The sequence below is a fragment of the Ambystoma mexicanum genome, chromosome 2q, assembly GCF_040938575.1.
Source record: "Ambystoma mexicanum isolate Mex_15411 chromosome 2q, UKY_AmexF1_1, whole genome shotgun sequence".
Classification (NCBI taxonomy): Eukaryota; Metazoa; Chordata; class Amphibia; order Caudata; family Ambystomatidae; genus Ambystoma; species Ambystoma mexicanum.
This window is the reverse complement of record NC_090924.1, coordinates 773,882,611-773,903,506: the sequence shown is the minus strand read 5'-3', so window position 1 is coordinate 773,903,506 and position 20,896 is coordinate 773,882,611. Positions and strand designations below refer to the sequence as shown.

The following is a 20,896-nucleotide window of genomic DNA, read 5'->3' as shown; positions in this document are numbered from 1 at the left end:
ATGGACTTGTGAGGACGCTTTAGCACGATCTCTTATAACCTCCTTTGACTGTCCCTGTAGACACTGGTTGTGTATCCATGCCTTGTAATTTATTATTTTCCTTTTCCTTTGCCCCAAAAATCTCTGTATGGGAGAAGTAAATTTTTCATATAGTTCGGTGATTATTCACGTTCTGGTCAGGATCAAAGGATTTATTTCCCACAGTCTCCCTGAAGATGCGCTTAAGTGCCATTAAAGAAAAGTTGCTGTTTTACCACGCTTTAATGCGCTAATATGGTCAAAATGCAGCATGTACTGTATACTGAGGAGTACACAGTTTATAACGGTTCATGGTTAGCAGTGATTTTCACACTTTTGCTGCCCCAAACAAACAGAGTTTGGGTCTGAGTCAGAGTCACTCGGCGATTCTCGGTGTTCACAGCGCTGGGCGGCACTATTCAGTGACACTTAGTCACGCGGTCTCTGTCCCGCGGGATGTATCCTTACCCTTGTCCTCTCCTGGTCTTGAGCCTCTCCTGGACAGGCCACGCCGAGGCTGGCTCACTGGACCGCTGACACTGACCCTCACTGGCTATGCTATGCTGTGGAGCTGAAATGCACAGCGACTCTCGGAGGGTAGGGATAGAGGAAAGAAAGACGTGCGGTTAGAATCAAACTGCACCTCTCGTCTGTATATAACAGTAATTTGTAAGTGTCCTTTACTTTGTGTGCTCATTGAGGTCTTTCAGTCACTCTCACCACTCCTGAGACCTAGTCTTGAACGCTGCCAAACTACCTTGATTGGTCTGGCTTGTCCAGAAGATTACCCTGTTCCAAGAAACTAGGCTGGCCTCCTGAACCTCTGCCCACCAGGTCAGAGTTCAGAAATCCATCTTAACAGTAATTTACTTGTATTAGCAATTTCTCAAAAGAAGAGATGCAACAAATTTACTAGGCGTTCTTATCTTTCAGATGGTACTACCCAGGTTTGATGACCAAATGGCAGTGGAATGGAATATTAGAATACAAAGGGACTGGTTCTCAATGTTATCCTATAAGGGGTGAGAGGTGAGCGGTGCCCATGGGTTGTGGGTGCAAGGATTCTTCTGGTTCGGTCCAGATGCAATATGTAACACCTGGCGATGGAGAAATGCAAGTTTCACTGATGCAGGCCTCTTCTGGACACTTCGTTGGATGGGGGAAGGCGAGTTCCAGCGATGGACACCATACATAGACTACAGCCGGCATCATTCAAGTCGCAGTTTAAGAAGCTTCTCTAGGACAGGGTCCCTTGAGTCTGGGACACTGACATTTGGAGCGAACTTAACTTGTACCACAAGCTGGTGACTACCAAAGTTCTGGGTGCAACCGCAGAATAGTGATGCTTCAGGCAAGGTAGCTCAATAGAGCTGCTCCGTCCACCTGGTGGTCCAGGGGCTCTTCCGAAAACTCTGGATGGCTGGATCATCGAGAAATCATTGAGAGTAGTTGGTCCCACTAGTCCAAAGGCTGAAGCACCGATCACAAACTTCAGGAATAAAGTAGTCCAACAGGGATTTACCGGGCCAGACGCGGAAGGAATCCCAGGCCTCTTAGGGCGTCTTCTTTGCATCTTCAGTGGGCTGCTTGTCTATAAGGGATTCTTGGCTCCAACGCTGTTCTGAAGAAACAGATGCAGGAGTCCTGTTCTTAACCAAAATGCAGCCTGGAAGTCCAAGCCCACCAATGCTATTTGCCCCATTCGAAAAATCGGTCCCACTCAATTTCTGGGGTTGGAAAAGGGGGTTGGGCTGGGGGGGCACACTCACAGATCCTCCCACGCACACTCATCCCCCACACCTTTATATGGGATCTCCTGGCAAGGCAGAACGAAAGCCAAACTCTAATATGGCCAGAGAACAAGTGAAAATCTCGGATCACAGCCATTTTATGGCGCCAGCTGCCTTCAGTGGCCAAACACAAATGTGCACACTAGAAATCAGGCATAAATTGTAAAACATATGTATGCTGCTACCAGCTTGTCTTTAGGCACATATAAAAGTAACCAAACAACTAGGGTGATTCAAAAGTATCCCCCTTGCACTGCATTGTACAGTGGTGTGTGCAATGCTAAATAGTTTTCAAAAAATGTAAAAGATAACAGGTAACCCTAGTTTCCCAGTACTGATGGTATGAAGGACTGATCAGTTTCCCCATAACCAATGAGCAAAAAGGCAGGGTAAGTGAAACTGAAGGCTTTACTTCCCCCTCAGTCAGATCATGTAAAAAACAAAGTGAAAAGATTGGGGGTCCATAGAAACTATGGAGGGAAAATTGCCAAAAGAGATCTTTCCTAACAAGTTGCAGTGCTGTGTTGTCACTATAAAGTCAGCCTACTGTTCTGCCACTTGGTAAGATCACGCCAGGGGTTCCCAAGCTGTAAAGTCTCCTTCAAGTTGCAAGAGTTTCCAACAAAAAAATGGTCTCCTGAAATTCTGCATAATCTACCTGCAATGATTGTAAGGAAGAATATCTGCCAGAGTCTATACAGTTTGCAAGCTTTTCCAAACAAAAAGCTGAATATGTGAGGAATAAAGTATTTCAGGTTTCTGTACAAAAGTCACTGAAGGCTGCTACTACTTTGGCCTAGGTTACAAGGGGTTGATTTAGACAGACACAATGGTGTGGAATAGGGCATACCAGGTACATATAAGCACTTTTGTCAAAGCCTTTAGATTGCACACTGACATGTTACCTAGCCACTTCTGTGAATTTATTTTATTGAGATATCAAAATGCGACTGCACGGGTCACTGCACAGCCCGTGCTTCCTGGAGCCTGAGAGCTAGTCACAGCATTAAACCGGTCTTTTCAAACGCACTTTTTTTTTTTTTTTAAACCACTGAGGCTGCGTTGAATGTCAGAAGATCAACATGAGGGTTGCCATGCATTGTGGGATGGAGAGGAGTCCAACTAGAGTTACATTCATACGTCATATATTAATGATTATATTTATGTTGTACTCTTTGTCAATGCCTTGTGGTAATTGATGAGTCTTAAAATAAAGACGGTAGGAGTCGGATGAGAGTTTTGCTGGAGAAGGTGGTACTGCCCTTGGAGATGCAAGAAAAAAAAGGTAAGGTTAAGAGAGGGAGTCGGTATGTCCAGTCATTGTAAAAAAAGCTCACAAGGTCAGGTTTTGCCTCCAATATGGAACAACCTTGCAAGTTTGAATTCTGGGGCAGGGCTGACAAAAATTCCTCTTTCTGAGTTTGATTAATAGTGTTCCATTAAATGGGGTAAAACACCTTGTATGACAGCGATTAGAAGCAGGCGCAATCCAGCATGAATTGATATCTGACACAAATTATCATTGCACTTTGTGTGGGGACCTGACCACACAGGAGGCTGCACAACTTCTGTGGCTGTGAACCTCCAGGGCTCCGGCCATGAACAGTGCTTTGAATCCTCATCTTTGGCTCAACAATGTGGTTGGAATTCTGCGTTTTGCCAACACTGTTTATGCTTTTCTAGAATACTGCATCCTTCTGAGGTTCCCCAAACAGTACCTTGGAGTCTGCCTGCTTGGGAACCGTTGTGATAGTAAAAAATGTTGGGGCATGGCCAAGATGGCACGGGGTGAAGAATGCTTCTCCTGAACTCTGCATAGGGCAATCCTATTCTCCCCCTATCCCGGTCCTGAACTCTGCATAGGGCAATCCTATTCTCCCCCTATCCCGGTCCTGCAGGGCTAACTGAGCCAGAGGGAATTATCGGAAGCAAGGAGAGTGACACACCTGGCCTTAACGGATCCAGCAGCAATGCAGTTCTATAACAGAATGAGCTAAAAGCGCATGGCGCATGACTCTAAGATGGGGCATGGAATTCTTAAGCGTTCTTTGAAGCAAGACCTGGGATGAATAAATCCATGGTCCCCAAGCCCTGTCCTGGAATGAAGAGGCGACGACCGGCTCGAGGGCCTGAACTTCTGATGAGCAGCAGAAGGATCAGGGGGGGGCATCCAAGCTCAGAAGCAGTAAGGAGGTGTCGTTACTGGTAACTGCAAGGGAAGACTGGGGAGGCCCATATCGTTCATGGTGACAGGCCCGGGTGGGATGGGCTTCCGATAATGCCAAGTCTCTGTGGCAGGTGAAACGGCGGTACATCACCCCTGCGGTAACAAAAGAAGGGCGGGTTAGCTGCTCGGGCCAAGGATGCTGGCATTCGCACAGGTGCTTCCCTATGCCAGATCATGAAAGGCTAAATGAAGTCTCTTGTAACATAGCCATGCCTGGTCTGCCTGACAGCAGAGTAACCTAGCATACTCTCTAAATCTTGTCAAGATCAATAATCTGAGCAGAGCTGGCATAGAGCCACCGGGCAATCTGTTCTGACCAACATCTGAAACGAAATCTGTCACCCAAGAAGCTGAGAAAAGGTAAATCTGCGGCTATCCTTGCACTGGGAAGCCAGCTAAAAAAAGCATCAATCTTGCGATCCCAAAATCAGCAATATAGAAGAAAGCACCAGAAAAGAATGGAATGTCATAGGGCGACATGGGAGGAAACGATTACTATATGGACTTCAGAAGCTTCTCTCTACGCTCAAAGAAGACATGAAAACACCACTATGGGATAACATATGCCTGATTGGAGAAGATCCCACAACAGCGAACATGGAAAATAAGAGATTGAATGCTTGGGTTAGAGACTTAATGAGCTAGAGGAAGATCACTCCAAATCAAATGACACCACTAAGGAACATGAGGCAACAGTTCATGCACTTGAGGAAACGGTTCAAGCTCTTCAAAGCAAATGTGAATATTTTGAGAACTGCTCCAGACAGCAGAACATCAGAATTGAACATCTGTAGGAAGGTTCTGAGTTGCAAGACGTGAAATGATGTATGAAATCTCTTTACTTCTGGGTTTCCAACGAAATGGTCATGAAACAGAAATTCAAAGAGCACACAGGATTGGTAGACTTCGTAGTGAACCAGGAACAGCTCCCAGGGATGTGCTGGTTATGCTCCATAGCTACAAGCTCATGGAGAAGATGATGTTAATAGGTTGTAGGAAAAGGGCAATATCCTTTCTTGACGGTGAGATGCAAATCTTTTATGACCCATCTTCAGCTACACTCGCAAGAAGACTGAATAAGAAGCAACTCGCAGATGAGCTAAATAAAAAAAGGAGTTTGGTACAGATGGTTCTTCCCTTCGGGTCTGCAATTAAGATGGAATAACGAGGAGACTGCTGTGCAAAACATGAATCATTGGCACAATGTGGGAAGACTGTAAAGAAGATGAGCATATGAGTCAAAATGCAATGAACAATCAAAGACAAAAGAACTCTGTTTACCTCTGATCCTATATGGCAATTCTCTGTGCAGTGCTCGCATAGAGGTTCGGCATGCCTAGGGAGGCCACTCTCTGAGCACAGAAGCATTCGTGACCTATGACCCCCCAACACGACATCTTGAGTACTGTCATAATTTGTGATTGAGGGAGGGGCAAGAAACGGGATAGCTTGCTGGCGGAACAAGGCTAGTGAATACTGCTGATTCTCCTGATCCTTCAGGGACATTTACTGTTCTGTTAAGTGTTGCTTCTAGTCAAGAAATTAATGAGACTTTTAGACTGAGATGTGATGGGGGAGGGCAGACAATCTGGCAAACGCAGTTTGGGGTAAGAAAAAAAGGGGCTGGGACCATGAAACGCACTCCGTATTGTGGTGCAACAGACTTGGCGTAGAAGATGTACTTTCCTTGGGGTGGGAGTGGAATGGGGTGGGACTACACCCATTGCTACTAGATTGATTGGCATGCAAAATATTTCAGTATGTTACTCATTTTGGAGTATGGGATACAGCACAGGTAGACCCATATGTGCCATCCAAATATTGCAGACCGTTTCAAAGAGCAATGATGCAATTATTTACACGGAACGTCAGAGGTTTTACCTCCCCATTTAAAAATATGCAAACTGGTTCTAGAACTAGAAACTGAGGAGCAGGCTATAGTGTGCCTTCAAGAAACGCACCTAATTACGCAGAACTAGTAAAGGCTTAGACACAGGGCTTACCCTTCCCAGTTTCAGGTGGTACCAAATCCAAAAAAGCTGTCGCACGCCAGTGCAACTGGCGCTTTTGGAATCTGTGGACGACTCTCCTCCATTGAACCTTGCCATCACGTTCTTGCACTCCTCTCTGAGCGATCTAGTGTTTGTTCAATATGGCTGCCGCCAGAAGGTTCTTATTCCTCCCCCTCCCGGCAGTCTGCGCGTTGGAACCCAGTGGTTTCCTGACTCAAGGGTCTGACGCTAGTGTTTTCCCTTTGCCGTTCCACACCGGAGCCTTCAGTTCTTTCCTGCCTGCCTTGTTCTGCACCGGCTCTGCTGCCCCGCCTCCCTCACGAGGCACACTCTCGCTGGTCACAGCCTTCTGCCTCTATTTCCTCTTGGTCTGTGTCCCACAGGCTGCGCTTTCCGCCCTGCCCCGCTGGGCTCTTGTTTCTTTCTCCTCTCCTTTGCTCACCTTGTCTTGGCTTCACTCACGCCAGTGTTTCAGGCACTCTCTTGGATCCCACTCATTCGGCTCTCTGCCTTTTGGCCGTGTGTATCCTGGTTGCCGTGGCGACCTATTCTTACCACCTCCTTGTGGTGCTTTCCCTGGCTCTCGCGCTCACCATTGTGGACTCTTCCCCCGCTTCCCTTTAACTTCTCAAGCCTACTTCTGCCCATTCAGACCGCAGCTTGCCTTTCCCATTGGAGTGACATTCCCATCAAAGAACTTTGCTTGGGCTACTTGGAGTTTAACATCTGGCTTTCCTACAACCAGACATTAGGGGTTTTGTATGCCTTCAGTGGCTTCTTGCCCTTTGTTGGTTGCCCTGGAAGAGGTGGGGTCACAGGCGTGCTAGCCTAACCAGTGGTCACAGTGGCTTCCTTTCGGGGTAGACCCTATCTTCATTTAAAAAAGGACTATTTCATCAAAGGAAGAAGAAAGAAGTCACCTCCTAGCTCCAGCAGTACAGGTGAGGAGGAAAGAGTGTTCTCTGATTCTGGGGATTTGTCCAGGGAACCTGACAAAAGCAGGAGTGACCCTTTTGATACATAGAAATTACACCTACTGAGATAAGTATGCATACAGAGGGTTCATACTACATGGTCAAGGACATTAGAAACAGGACCCCACTTACAAAAGCCACTCTATATGCACCAAGGACGGGATAAGTATTGCCTAAATATTTTACAACAACTGAAGCAAAAAGCAGAGGGAGGGATGCTGCTTATTGGGGGACTGTAATTTGGTGTCCAACCCTGCAAGAAATAAATTCTCTAGTTTGATATATGGAGGAAGTGGAGCTATGTCACGAAAGTTAAAACCACTTTCAAAGATGGGTCTATTCAACAAACAGGAAACAAAGGACCACTCTGAAAATGTTTTATACGTTCTACTCACACTTCCACAAGACAAACAAAATGATTTTTGCATTCCTTTTCCCTAACCTCATTAAGAAAGTTGAAATGGTAGAGCTGGGTATCCTCTCGTTATCCGACCACGCACCGCTGATATTAGAGTTGGGACTATGAGAAAAGAAGAGACAAATTGGTGAATGGAGGAATATCTCCTTGGGGACAATATCCTCAAAGAACTGATATTAGTAACAATGAAGAGAGACTGGAAGGAAAATGGCACTTCTGAAGTGCGCTTGCAAGTTCAGTGGGAATAGTTAATTAGCTCAGCTGCCGAATGTAGACGAATAAGAGGCTTGACTTTGAAAAATTAAGAAAGGAGGTAGATGAGCTAGAAAAATTTACCAAAAAAAATCCAGAAGCGCATACCTGAAGCTAGCTGCGGCCAGGGGTCAGTATACTATAATTATGACCAATAGAGTGGATGGGAGGATTTTAAGAACCAATAGATACTTTTATGTATTGGGGAACAGACCAGGAAAGCCGCTATCACGTATAGGACCGGATCCTCTTCCCACCCCAACCCCCCGCCCCCCCCCCCCACCCCGCAGAAAACAAGATTTTGAGCCCCACTGGCTACTCCAACCTTGCAGCCTGCCCATGCTGCTAAAAAAAAGTCTGACTTGCATGCTGTAATATTTCAGCACTGTAGATAGAAACTGGACAATGGACCTCAGAACTGAACCACTCAATGTCCTGCTTTTCTAGTTCTGGGAAGAAATAAAAATGATTTACAAACTTCCAATTTCAATGATTTTCTTCCAAATTTGATCACTGAATAGTTCGATCAGTCAGTGCACACCAATTCAGACCTGAAGCAGAATCCAGACTTCAATGATGGCACTTCAACACAGCACTGCTGTCTGTCTCGCTGCTTAACCTGAAGTGACTCCGACGATGGGAGTTCAGAGGCACACAGTGGCTGCAATGCCTGGCTGGCTTGTAGTTTCAAAGTATTTTTCCTCTATCAAGAACCTCTGCACAGCCACGCTAATGTACTAGATTTCTAGCATAGGCCCTCCTGAGAATTCCAGAAACAGGACCCCATGAAGCTCTTTTTTCAATACCAATACAATTCCTTGCCTGGACATAATCTCCAGCACAGATGCACCTGCCTTGAGGTGCAAAGTGACTGCCTATGCACTCTCCTTCTCAACTGCCACGCATTTAGGCCCCTCAGTTGGCACTCCTAACACTCCACAAATAGAACCACAATCCAAAATCACCATTTTGATTTCACTGCAGTTGAAGGGCTAACATAAAATGTGTAAATATCTTTGTGCAATACTAAACTCATTGTAAAACAGAGCTTCAGCAGAGCGAGAGAACACACGCAGCTAACCCAAAAACAAGCATCAAGCCAGAGGTACCACAGTACCTTCACCCAACCCTTGACAGTTTCCATACAAGTTCAACAGCAATAGGGTTCCCAAAGCCTTGCTAAACGAAAACCCCCCAAATGGCAAATCTTTGTCCGAAAAACCTGCCGGGCTCAGCTGGCATGGTGAGGCTAACACCCGCACATTTTTCTCTGGTTGTCGAAATTGGAGGGGTCTTCATCGGACTTGAGGGCAGCGATGAAGTGGGGAGGAACTGGTAAAAAAGAAACTACTGAGAAATCGACCTGTGAAGAGGGTCTAGCTTCCTCCAAGTCAAACTCTGCTCGCAATGGCACTGCAGCACCCGCTCTCCATCTCTCACTAATGGGCACACAGTCACCGCTCTGAAATCCTAATACAGCAACACGACTTTAACCCCTTGGCTGGCCCGGTGCAGTAGGCAGAGCTCTCGCTGAGATTCCAGCACTGAGGCGCTGGCAAGAGCAGAGCCAGGGATTCCACCCCACAGCCCACAGCTGAAGCATGGACTGATGCGGGCTGGGACTGCAGTCATCGTTCTTGGTGACCCTTGCTGGGGAATGCTTCGTGAGAAAGCCAACGCATGCCTGCCTGTTGCCTCTCAGCAGCTACAATACATCACCCTTGCACACAGACACGAAAAAAGTAAACTTAAGAGCAGGGGAAATATCCCACAGAGAACGACAAGATGAGTGTCCTCCCCCAGTCGCGAGAAGGCAGACCTGTGTCTTGAAAAGAGATTGGATCCCTCTGCGGTTCCAGCGTCGACAGTCGCACAACACATGACATGTGACAGTATTCCTGATTGGGAGAAAATACGTTAAACAAGCCACTATTGGATTACATCTCAGTAGCACAACAGAAATGAACACTTTGTGCATTGGCATTTGTATGGCACAGCATTTTCAGTTGTCATGCCAACTACAAGACTGCTTATTCGAGCCACTTTCTTCTTTAGCAATGTTTTGGCAAAATGTGGTGGCCTATGCCACCAAAAAGCGCCAAAACCAAAAAGGGGTAGACTGTAGGTCCCCGCTAGAAGCAGATAAACAAAAAGAATATTTAGCAAGTATTAAACTACGATCTATAACGGAAGGTCAGAAAGAAACCCTGGATATGCCAATAACACTAAGAAACCCTCAAAGCTATCTCCCAACTTAAAAGTAGATGAAGTCCAGGCCTACGTGGTTCACACTGTGCTATTATAGAACCTGGGCTTTTTATAGGTCCTAGGCAACTGAACTGGCTCCGATATTTGCAATGTTTTTTAATTCATTCATGGAACATGGTGTGCTTGCAGACTCTGAAACAAGCCTCGCATCACGATAATGCCCAAACTGGGTAGAGATCTCCACCAATTGTGTTGGTCTATTCCCACATGGTACAGGTGTGGGAGCCTCCGTGCTCCCCTCGGTCTGCGCTCCACTTTACTTATGGACCCCAGTGGTTCCTTTGGGGATCCTCCATCTCAATGTCTCCATTGTTCTCTCTTTTGAGTTACGGTTTATCTTTCCATTTGGTTCTCTTTGCTCTCAGGGTCCCTATGACTTGTCGCGAGGTTTATACTGTTCGGGCCTTTGTTCTCAACAACCCTTTTCCTGGTCTTGTGGTCTTTCTTGTCTGATCCCTGTGACTCTAATGGGGGTTAAGGGTAGTCTGTTCTTCTTCCCCTACTTGGTCTTTCACTTATCCCACTGGGGTATTGGTGACCCCCTTTTCTATTTGGTCCTTTCAAATCTTGGTTCAGATGTTGGGAGCCTCTGTGCTCCCCTCGTATCTTGGTTTCTCTGGCCCAATGACTCTCCAGCTCTCTGGGGTATCAGTAACCCTCTTGTCTTGTGGCTGTCTTGGGGTTTCAGAGAAAAAAGGAGGGGCAGGGAAAATGCCTTCTTTTTGTTGGAGTGAGGCTTGACTCAAAAAGGCAAATTACGTAGTAAGAAAGTCATCGGCTACCCCTTTTCTTTTTTTAACCTTGCAATGGTTGTAGGCTTAAAGGAAGCAGATAGCTAGTTTGTATAAATACTGGCGATGGAAGGTCACAGACTGATTTCAAGAGAATTATGTTTATTCATGAATTCAGACACATCTAAAATCTGTAGGTTCACAAAGAAAAACAATTGAACCTTTAAAAATCACATTTAAGCTATAAACTGTTTTGTACACCAGAGTTGAGTGAGTGAGGGTTAGTAACATAAGGGTGCAGTGCAGATTTCAATACTACTTGTGGACTAGTATAGTATATTACTGTTGTCGACACATAGTTCTGTTTCTGGTCCGAGATGTAGTCAGCCTTCACTTGGATTAAGCTGTTCACATGTGAAGGGTCCGAACTGTCATCAGGACGTCATTCAAATAGGGGAGCGCCTACAGGGACAAATGACATGCGAGTGAGAGACGGGTGTGACCTTACAGAACGAATTTCTGTATAAAAACTGCATGCTGAAAGCCTACCTTGTTAATATCAGCGGTTGAACTTGAGGTTGTTTGGGTGCCTGCGATGGTTTCTGTCAAGGCGTCCGTAGCTACAGTGGTTTATAGTGATAATACCGAACGCAAAAATCTCGAAAACAAAAATATCGAAAAAAAAGGCCGAAAACAAAAATATCGAATTTTTTTTTGACGTTTTTTTTTCGAAATAGGGGGGTTCCCCCAGCCCCCCTTTTTTCTTTTTTTTTTATTTTAACCCTTTTTTTTACTTACCTGACCCCCAAAAACACATATAAATAAATAATTAAATTATTCGATTTTTTTTTTTTCGAGATTTTTGTTTCGAGATTTTTGTCGTTCGGTATTATTGTTTCGGCCTTTTGACTGACCACCAGCTACAGTCTACAGGGATGGGGTACCCATGAGTTACCTGGGTTTTATGATTCATAAGAACTTAGATTAGTATCAAAAAGGGGGCATACCTTTTAGATTGGGGTATGTCAGGGTCCACTGTTGAGGTTGGAAGTCACGGGGTTAGTGCAGTGGTGACAGGGAACGGATTTATGTTAATAGAAGGCGGTACCTGGTCACTAAATGGGGAGAAGGATTCACATACGTTTCTAAATAACTTACTAATAATGGCAGGTATTGCCGTGGAAGTGCCTAGAGTGGTAAAACACGAAGGCTGTACTAGTTTAGAATGCATTGATTTAGCTAAAAAAACAACAAAAAACAAATAAATAGTGCATCTGGACGTGTAGGTGCCTGGAGTAGTTTAGCCAGAGAGGTGAAAACTAACGTGCTAAATTAGGAATTCTATTCAGCATATTGCAGTGTCTAAGCACTCAACATGGGATTAATCACAAGATGAATTTAAAGGATGCATTGCATCTGGGGGGAGAATTACATAGAGGTCGTCTAGGCTAGAAATGCAATGCCGGTTGGCGATATAAAAGGAACGGCTGTGCTGGTTCTCTTACCTCGTAGGGCGGAAAGTCTCAACCGAGTGGAGCTGTGTGATCAGGATGAGAGCTGTGTCTCTTCTGGGTAAAGAAGGGAAGGAGTTGCACAGTCATTGTGCGCGCGCATATGCGGTATAGTACAGTCGGAGACACTGCTTGAGTCATTTTAGCGCATGTGTGACTGGGCAGCATCAGTGGCTGCTAAATGTCGGCGGTCGTGTGAAAAGCTTGATCGACATAGCGATCATTAAATGGATGCATCATATTTACATCGCTATGTGTTGTAAAGTCCGTGGAGAGACATTGCTTTTAAATTCTGCATGGAAGTGCGTGAAAACTCAACACACAAGCCAAAGTGACCGGACATGCTGATTTGAGAAAATATCTTGTGATGCAGAATGCAGTCAATTTCAGTCACAAAAGCACTTGAATGGTACATTGTCAAAGAAAGGGTTTTAAAATTGCACAAAGAATGTTTGAAACATGTGACCAATATGACGAGGATCCACAAAGGGGAGGGTGGGGGCTTAAGCTGCTCATCATGAGAGGCAACATAACTAGAAATGGGTGATGTAATTACTGGGCGGTCAGCCAAACCAGCCGCCCTATACGGCCGCGGGGAGGGTGGTTGTACCAGTGTGTCTGCATGTCTGCCGATGCCCATCGGCTGGCGGCTATGGGAAGGGAATACAAGACTGGGTGGCTTTTCGTAGTAGGACCAATCGGAAGATAAGTTCTTGAGCTCTGGGGAGGTGGCCAGCCTCCAACACGGTTCGCAAAGGTCATTATCCAACAGGTATTGTGTGAATGTCCTCGTTCCCACCAGCTGCAGGGTGTCTTGTGTTCCGTTTTCAATGGTGCTGACCAATGACTGTGTATAGGTTCCGGCGGTCAGCACAAATGTTACTTCAGTAGTTACAAGTTGTTCCAGGGGTGGGGTGTAAATAAATGTGGTTGCACATGGGGAGGCATTGTAATGGAAAATTGTTAAACTGTTTGATTCAATGACGCCTCACTAATCAACGTAACTTCGAGCAGGTGATATCTTGGAACCAATGAAATCCCTGGGGAAACCTAGAAGATGTGAACTCTCCAACTTGCAAATGTTTCGATGGATTTCGCATCATTGTATTTCTTGGTATAAAACTACTGTTCATATTTCATTCAGATGTCAGCCTTTCAATCAGAGCCTATCCACTGTTCTGTTTTGATTTGTGCTCACCCAGCTGTAATAAACAGTGTTGCTTTTTGCTCTACTTTTTTGAATATGTGGTTTTTATACTGTAACTTGTGGACCCCAAACTACATAGACATGGGAATACCAGTGGCAGAAAATACATGAGCAGAAGCGTGGAGAGGAATACTCAAATGCACAATTGGTGTAAACTCGGTTTAGCAGTATGTTTAGTTCTGAGCTATCGTGGATCAAGATTTGCTGAGAGCCATGCAGAAAGATATAATGCATTGTACTTGTTGTTTTGTATAGCGCAAATTCTAGTTTCTAAGCGCTAAATGTTTGTGTGCCAATGCTAAATGCTGAAACGCAGCTGAACAGTGCAGAGATGTTGCTGTAAGGGAGTGTCTTTTGGCAGACTGTTGGCAGACTGTCTGCTACTCTCAGCACAGGAAACCGGCTAGGCTGTGGAGCAAGAGATGGCATGACTGCAAATGTTTTCTTTCGGGAGATGTATCATTCAGAATTGGAATATCTTGTACCAAAGACAAAATGCTTGCACAAAAGGTCTTGCTTTCTCAGAATATCAGAACTACATGCGATTTATGTTCCCAGCACAGTACATGCTATAACGAAATATGTACGTGTGCAAAAACATGTTTCTCTGAAGTGCTTCTACACGTTTAATGTAAGTCACTGCCACTATGTAAAAAGAGTGGATTTTTTTCCAGTGGGGGGTGGGGGGGGGCTTTGGCTTGTTTGTGAGCAACTGATTTAGCTGGCTTAGCTCGAACACTCCCACGCTCTCTTCCCTTGCATAATAAACTTTTGTTTATCTATCTATTACTGAGTCTTGAGATCTTATTTTATATCCATAGTAGATATTTTGCTCTTACAAGCGGAGATACAATAGAAGACTATGGCCCTCATTCCGGGTTTGGAGCCAACTATGGAGTAATTAGCTCCATGGTTGCCTCCGAAACCGTCCCAAATCCGGCATGGTGAATGGAGTAATTACCGGTCCATTCCAGGGTTGGAGGGACCGGTAATTCCCCATTCACCTTTTGCCCTTCCCCATTTCTGCCCCATAGGGCTCAATGGGAATGGGGAAGGAGGTCATTACGGCACCGTAAATTACGGTACCGTAATTACCTCCGAAGTACCTTTGCGGGTCCCGTACTTTACTCCTGCTAAAAGCAGGAGGTAAGGAAGGACCCGCAAAGGGACCTCGGAATACAGAGGTAAGGGATTACCGGCATCGGCACCCTTAACGGTGCCGGTAATTCCTTACCTCCAACCTCGGAATGACCCCCTATGTATTGATGGCTCTACACACGTACGAAACTGCACGCAACAGATGGGACACCTGTTGGAGTGAATGCAAAGAACGAGGCAACTATATTCTCATCCTCTCGTTCTGCCCTGATTGCAAAATATCACAAATAATATTACTATTTGAGTGTTTGAGCATAACAACAATACGAAAATAACAGCCTTGCTACATATCCTTTTTGTTGGCAGCAAGGTGGCGTGCCTTTAGGCAATGGGGTAAAAGATGTCCCACCCAACTCCACAACTGAAGATATGTGGTTGGCAAAGGTCTGGTTTATTTATAGCAATGGAAAAGATATCTAAAACAATCACAAGGGTAGGAAAATAAAAGGACCTAAAGTTGTGTAGAACTTAAAGATGTGCATCAATGGATTGCAAGCACCTGCAGTGGCCACAGCATCTTTGAACATTGGATCTAGTTAAACAGGAATGAAGCAAACCCAATGGGGAAGAACACATAAAGGGCAAGTGATATGGAGAGATCCTGGGCATGTTTTGGACCTGATAATTTTTGTCTTGATGTTGTAACATGTATAAGGGGGGGGCAATGGGCTGGGGGTGCGTCCTAATAGGGGACAAGGGAACATGGAGGAAAATGTTGGGGTTTGATAAATGCACTATACTATACATATGATTAGCTACAAGATAATGTTAATTGACAGAATGTAAGTCTTAAATGGTTATTTGATATACATGTTGTGTTTCTTGATGTGTTTTCACGGCATTCATGCAAATCCTGAATAAAAATGCTTCGGGCAGGGGGCGGAGCCAATTTCAATTGCTCTCACTGTTGCAAAAGGCATATTGATGGTGCTGGTAGTGTTTTCCTCATGAGTCTGTTTTATTATCAATTAGAAAAATAACATCCACTACGTGGGTCAAGTGCATTTCTGTTAAGTCGAATAGAACTAACTCGACCTACAGGTATAGCAGGATTTTAAAGATATTTTTTTATGTCTGGTAGTGGTACTTTTTTCATGAATGGAGGGTTCCATATGAAACTGGAGCTTTCTGCATTTCCTGTTTTCAATTTTAAAATTGGTTAAAACCCAGTCCCTCTGACCTTTTTTTAAAGGAATGTTTGTGGGACACTGCACCATTTGTAGGGTACTGTCCCTCAGGGGAGCAGGTAACCTGCATCCCATAGGTGTAACCTTTTCATAATAGCTGGTGAGAAACACACATGAATGAAGTGATGCATTATTTCAAGGCCTATTCACTTTAAATTAAGTAAGTTGCGATTTCCCTTTCATTCTATCCTAAAACCATAATAGACTCTCAGGAAATGTCTCCGATTGATAAAATATCGGCCAACAGGACTCGGCTAGCGGGCTAACAATTTAATGGAATAATTGAAAAATCAGGAAGATCAACAACCTTGTAAAGAACACAGTCAGAGGGAATCTCACAGATTGGGCTACCATCTTGAAGGCAGAAGTAGAGGAGCGTCATAATCTGTGTGGGTTTGATTATTGCTATGAGTGTTGTATTGCTTGAAGAGAAGGACATATGTCATAATCTGTGTGGGATTGATTATGGCTATGAGTGTTGTCTTGTGAAGGACGGTGATGTCACTAACATTCTAGGTGGAGTGTTGATATGGTGATGTCACTGGGACTCTAGAGGGAATGTTGATGTATGTTTGATGTGCAGGGTTCTACTGATGTCAGTTGGACCTAAGGTACTAGACTAGATGGATGTCCCAGTGTTTTCTCTACTTTACAACTAAGAGAAATAAAACTACATGTAAACTGCTTACCTTCTGGTGTCCATGATTGGGAAGGAGGCGTAGTTTGTATCAAGGAGACCATGAGGAGGACACGTAAGGGAGAACACAAACTGAGGAGGGCTAGATCTGCCAGAAGGGGTACAGGAGTAAGCCAGAAGCCTACTTTCTGAAATTGACCGGAGACGGGCACCAATGAGAGAGAGACAAGAACTGAATGAAACCTATATATCTGCCAGTAACGGAAACGTAACGCAGGCAACGGGGAAGGGCTAATGGGTTATTAAGTAACAATTTTAAAAAAGCAGCCTGACAAAAGTTATAAGGAAGAGGGGACGAAACACTTGCTGGTAGGAGATGGTGTTGTACAATCATTATTCCAGAAGGGCGACCCATGGCTAAAATGGTGATATCTGAGCTGTAGCCATTCTGCAAAGTAAGTGGGGGTGGGTGGGCAGAAGTACTTTCTGCTAGGCGACTTTTCAAAGTGAGCTGGGCATTCTAGCCATGAGACTGAGTTAGATTAGAGAATCAGACTAGGACAATGGTCCCTTAAGTAGGTATTTCCATACCTTTTGGGTAATCCCATCCTGATACCGTTTAGTCCAGTGATGCTTCTGTTGTAGTTGGACATTCCTAGACCCTGTAGACCTTCATCGCACCCTTTCTGACCCATTTAATAAAGAGTGTTCACTTCGTTTCTAGCTCCTGTATTCTCTTCATCGATTCTATGTAGCATGGTAATGGTCTAGTTAAAGTATTGTCTGTGAAGGCTGTGGTATTTTCCATCTGCATCTGCCTGTAATGGTGTGCTAGTAATAACATGGCTAGAAACCAGGTGAATGTCTGAACGATCTATGCTATTTCTGTGTTCTAACTTTTCCTGTTCTCATAATTTGAAAATAGAACATTTTGTCTGTCTAATTGAAAGTCTTGGAAACGATACAAAGCACATTATTAATCTGTGGTGTTTTTCAGGTTTATTGCACCGTGCATTCAGTGTTTTTCTGTTTAACTCAGAAAATAAACTATTGCTGCAACAGAGATCTGATGCCAAAATCACTTTTCCAGGTCAGTAATGAATGTTGATTAAAATGTACCAGGTTCAATGCATGTCTTTTATTTAACTTCTGTCTGTAGTATTTTATGGGGTGGAATCTGCTCCTTGAAGCCCATGAACCTCCCAATCTTGCAAACTTAAATGATGTTAACATATAAAATCATGTTGGGGTGGTCAGGAAATATTTGTGACTGGTGGTGTGGCAAACTGGGTGCAATGTTACAATTTCATATGTATCCAGTATAGTTAAATGTGAATGGGATAGGTTAGTGGTACTTTTTGGTTAAACTGATAGATATTTGCTTTGCATGCGCTGTTAAGCATGATTGTTTGCAGTACCCTTTGGGTGCACTACAACAACCTTGTCCTCCTGGCAATAGGAACCCAACCTTTGGTAGAAGTCTGTACTGCACAGGTTGGTAGTGTGGCTGAGCAGCCAGGCTTATCTCAAGAGTGGTCAATGTGAGTAGTAGGGTGGTTATACAGAGATTCACAGTGACAAGTATCCAAATAAACACTTAGTCAAGGTTTCTTGATTAAACAATTCATTTATTTAAGTCAGTTTGAATAAGCCTTCTTCAGAAGGGGCAATATATAAGTAATACACAAATACACTCCAATATGCACACTCTTAGTTTCTCTAAATCGGCAAATACCCATTGGGGATGGCACACAGATACTTCCTACACCCTCAGGTGACTTAAATAGCTACGACACTGTGGATATTAATATATCACTGGTCCATTTGGAGCAATAGTGAGATGAGTGTCAAAGAAAAGCGTTATAGAATAAAACAAGAGATCACACAATTATTCTGAAGGAGGTAAGTACTTATGGACCCCCCAAATGCAAAATAAGTTAAACCCTTCCCAGAAGGAAAGGTAAAGCACTATGTCGGAGGTAAGAAGAGTCATTCAGGGTGCCAGGCCAGCCAATGTCAATTGTGCAAAAGTCTAGGTGAGCTGAAGCACTTCTTGCAGGTAAGTAAAGTCTTGCACAATGTTTTGAAAGCCTTTGTAGAAAAAGTAGAATCAATGTAGGGCCACAAGCTGGATGGCTTGTGAGCAGTAGAAGATGCAAGCAACTCTACAGAAGCAACCAAGACAAATCTCAACTGAGATCAAGTAAGGCTACTTAATAAGAGGCAAGTCCTCTCCAACTTTAAAGTACCTTTGGTTAGAAGAAATGGTTTCAGCTGACTTCTGTTCCTGCGCAGCTCTGTGGATCCTTTTGTTCCCGTGTCTCTTGTCGTGGGGACAAGAGGGAGGACTTCTGGGGACTCCTGCACTGCAATGGGTCGGTCAGCAGCAGCAAAGGGCAAACTTCAATTCAGCAGAACTTCGCGGTTTCAGCTCCTTGTGTCTCAGCAAATGGCACCACTGCGGTCTCTTGGATACCACTCTGGACTTTCCTTGCATCTGGGGTCCAGCACTCTGTTGAGGTGGCACAGGCTTGGTCAGTCCTGCTTACTGGGAGTCCGGAGGATCTTCCACAAGCTCAGGTCCGACTTAAGTGATGCACCCCGTTGGGTGTTCCTCTCCCTGGCACTTCGGTTCCAACAGCAGCAGCATTAGAAGTACAGCCAGCTCCGAGAGGATGTCCAAACGCGTTCACTTTGGAGTTGGTTGGTCCCACCAACTCAAGGGGAGAAGTCGTCCTTGCAGGAGTTCTCTAGTCGAGACGCATTTGGAGCTTCAGCACAGCAGCAGGGCTTCACCAGGCAAACCAACGGTCCAGGAGTTGCAGCAGGCGTCTCTTCCAAGTTCTTCTTTCGGATTCGTTCGTCCAGTGGTCGGCTCTGCCTTCCAAGCCAAAAAGCCTTGCCTTTTATGCAGGTTTCTCCTGTTCATTCCAACCAAGCTGTCAATCACACAGCAGGGTGGCTGTCCTTGCCAGACAGCCAGCCGACCAATCACCTTTGGGTGCATTCCTGTAACCAAGGGGATTAAGCACAGGGCGTTTCGGGCACCTCCCTCACTGCCTGTCCCTGCCAGACACTCTGGAGCCAGAGGCGGTCTTCACTCGTGAATCCCACTAAAGACAAAACTAACAAAGGGACCAAACCTGGTTTTCCGCGCAGAGTAACTCTCAAGAAGGACCTTTCCAGCAAGAAATGGCGAAAAAAGAAGACCGGGGCCATTTTGACAAAATTGGCACCCATGGGTGCCTTACTGCAGCTGCGAACGCAGCCCGTGGTAAAAAACACACAATGGTAGAAAAAGTAAACCACTGTAACCAGCCATTAATTGTAGAAAGGATAACATAAAAATGTGACATGAGAAACTAGACAAAGGGGATACTAAGTAACCCCTCCAGCACCCTATTGTAAGATAGTGTGTGCTGGGTCTAGAAAGTTACAATTGTAAGTAAAGTCAGTTTCACTTCACTGCTCTTGGAAACAGTAGTTTCACCAAGAGAAGGTAGTTAAACCTTTTGGGAAATCTAAAAGACGTCCCTGTGCCACTGCACTGAAGGTGCTGTGTGTCACAATGTGAAGGTGATGCCTATGGAGTTTGTGAGACTCCACAACCAAAGAGAAACGGAGTTCAAATCACAGAAAAATAATTGAGAGTACGGGGGTCGGGGGGGAGGGGGTTTCACTCTCTCCAGGTTAAAAATTAAAAGTCCTAGAATTCAGCAAAGGAGCTAGGGGTCTCTAAATTGGAGAGGAATTGGCACATTTCTGAGAATTCTCCCTAAAATGCGAATAGAAAGACAAATGCTAAAACCGCCAAATGAAATATAAACTCAATTCAGACATAATGTACTATGGAGTGCCCAGAAACAGGAAATGAGGAGTTTTATAATGCGCATGTGTGAATGGGGGCCTGTCTTGACGAATTCACTGCAATGGAAAGATAGTATTTATTAAACATGCGTGCACACGAGAAAACATATAAAGGGGATTTATGAATCTACATGTTGTGGTCTTTTTTAAAAATGTTTATAAACTGATTAAAACGCAGCAGGCGGGGTTGACTTTTGCAAAACTGGTTCTGCAGGGTTTGAGGCCAGAGGATGGGTAAATGTAACTTCGACATTCGCAATGGTCATCTCGGCTGAAGAAGCCGGCCATGGGTTTTATGGTCCGAAAAGTATCACAGAAAGCAGATGTTATCTCTTGAATTCATGGGAGCTTGACAGAGGGCTTTTGCTATTTGTTCTGACCAGCAATAAACCATGGGGTGAATCAATGCTGGAGGCTTAAGTGATTGTAACCCAGGAGTTTCAATTTTATTTTCAGATGTGCTGTGCGCAATGGCATGACATGGCAGTTATTTAGATTAGACTGTTGCAATGCAGTCCAGTGACCCGGGGGGATGAGACGGTTATTGGTAATTCGAAGATAACCAGTTTGCTCAGCCTTCTTCATATCACTTGAAGTATTTATGCGAACCATGTGCAATTAAGAGTTAAGGGTAAAATG

General features: G+C 44.6%; 1 protein-coding gene across 1 annotated transcript in view; it reads left to right on the top strand.

The window, feature by feature from the left end:
* Positions 1 to 20,896, top strand: part of LOC138569748 (isopentenyl-diphosphate Delta-isomerase 1-like) — a 234,289-nt gene that overhangs the window by 71,886 nt on the left and 141,507 nt on the right. Inside the window, exon 3 of the mRNA XM_069648007.1 lies at positions 17,388 to 17,480. Within this exon, the coding sequence (XP_069504108.1) occupies positions 17,388 to 17,480 (93 nt within the window). The remainder of the gene's footprint in view (positions 1 to 17,387; positions 17,481 to 20,896) is intronic.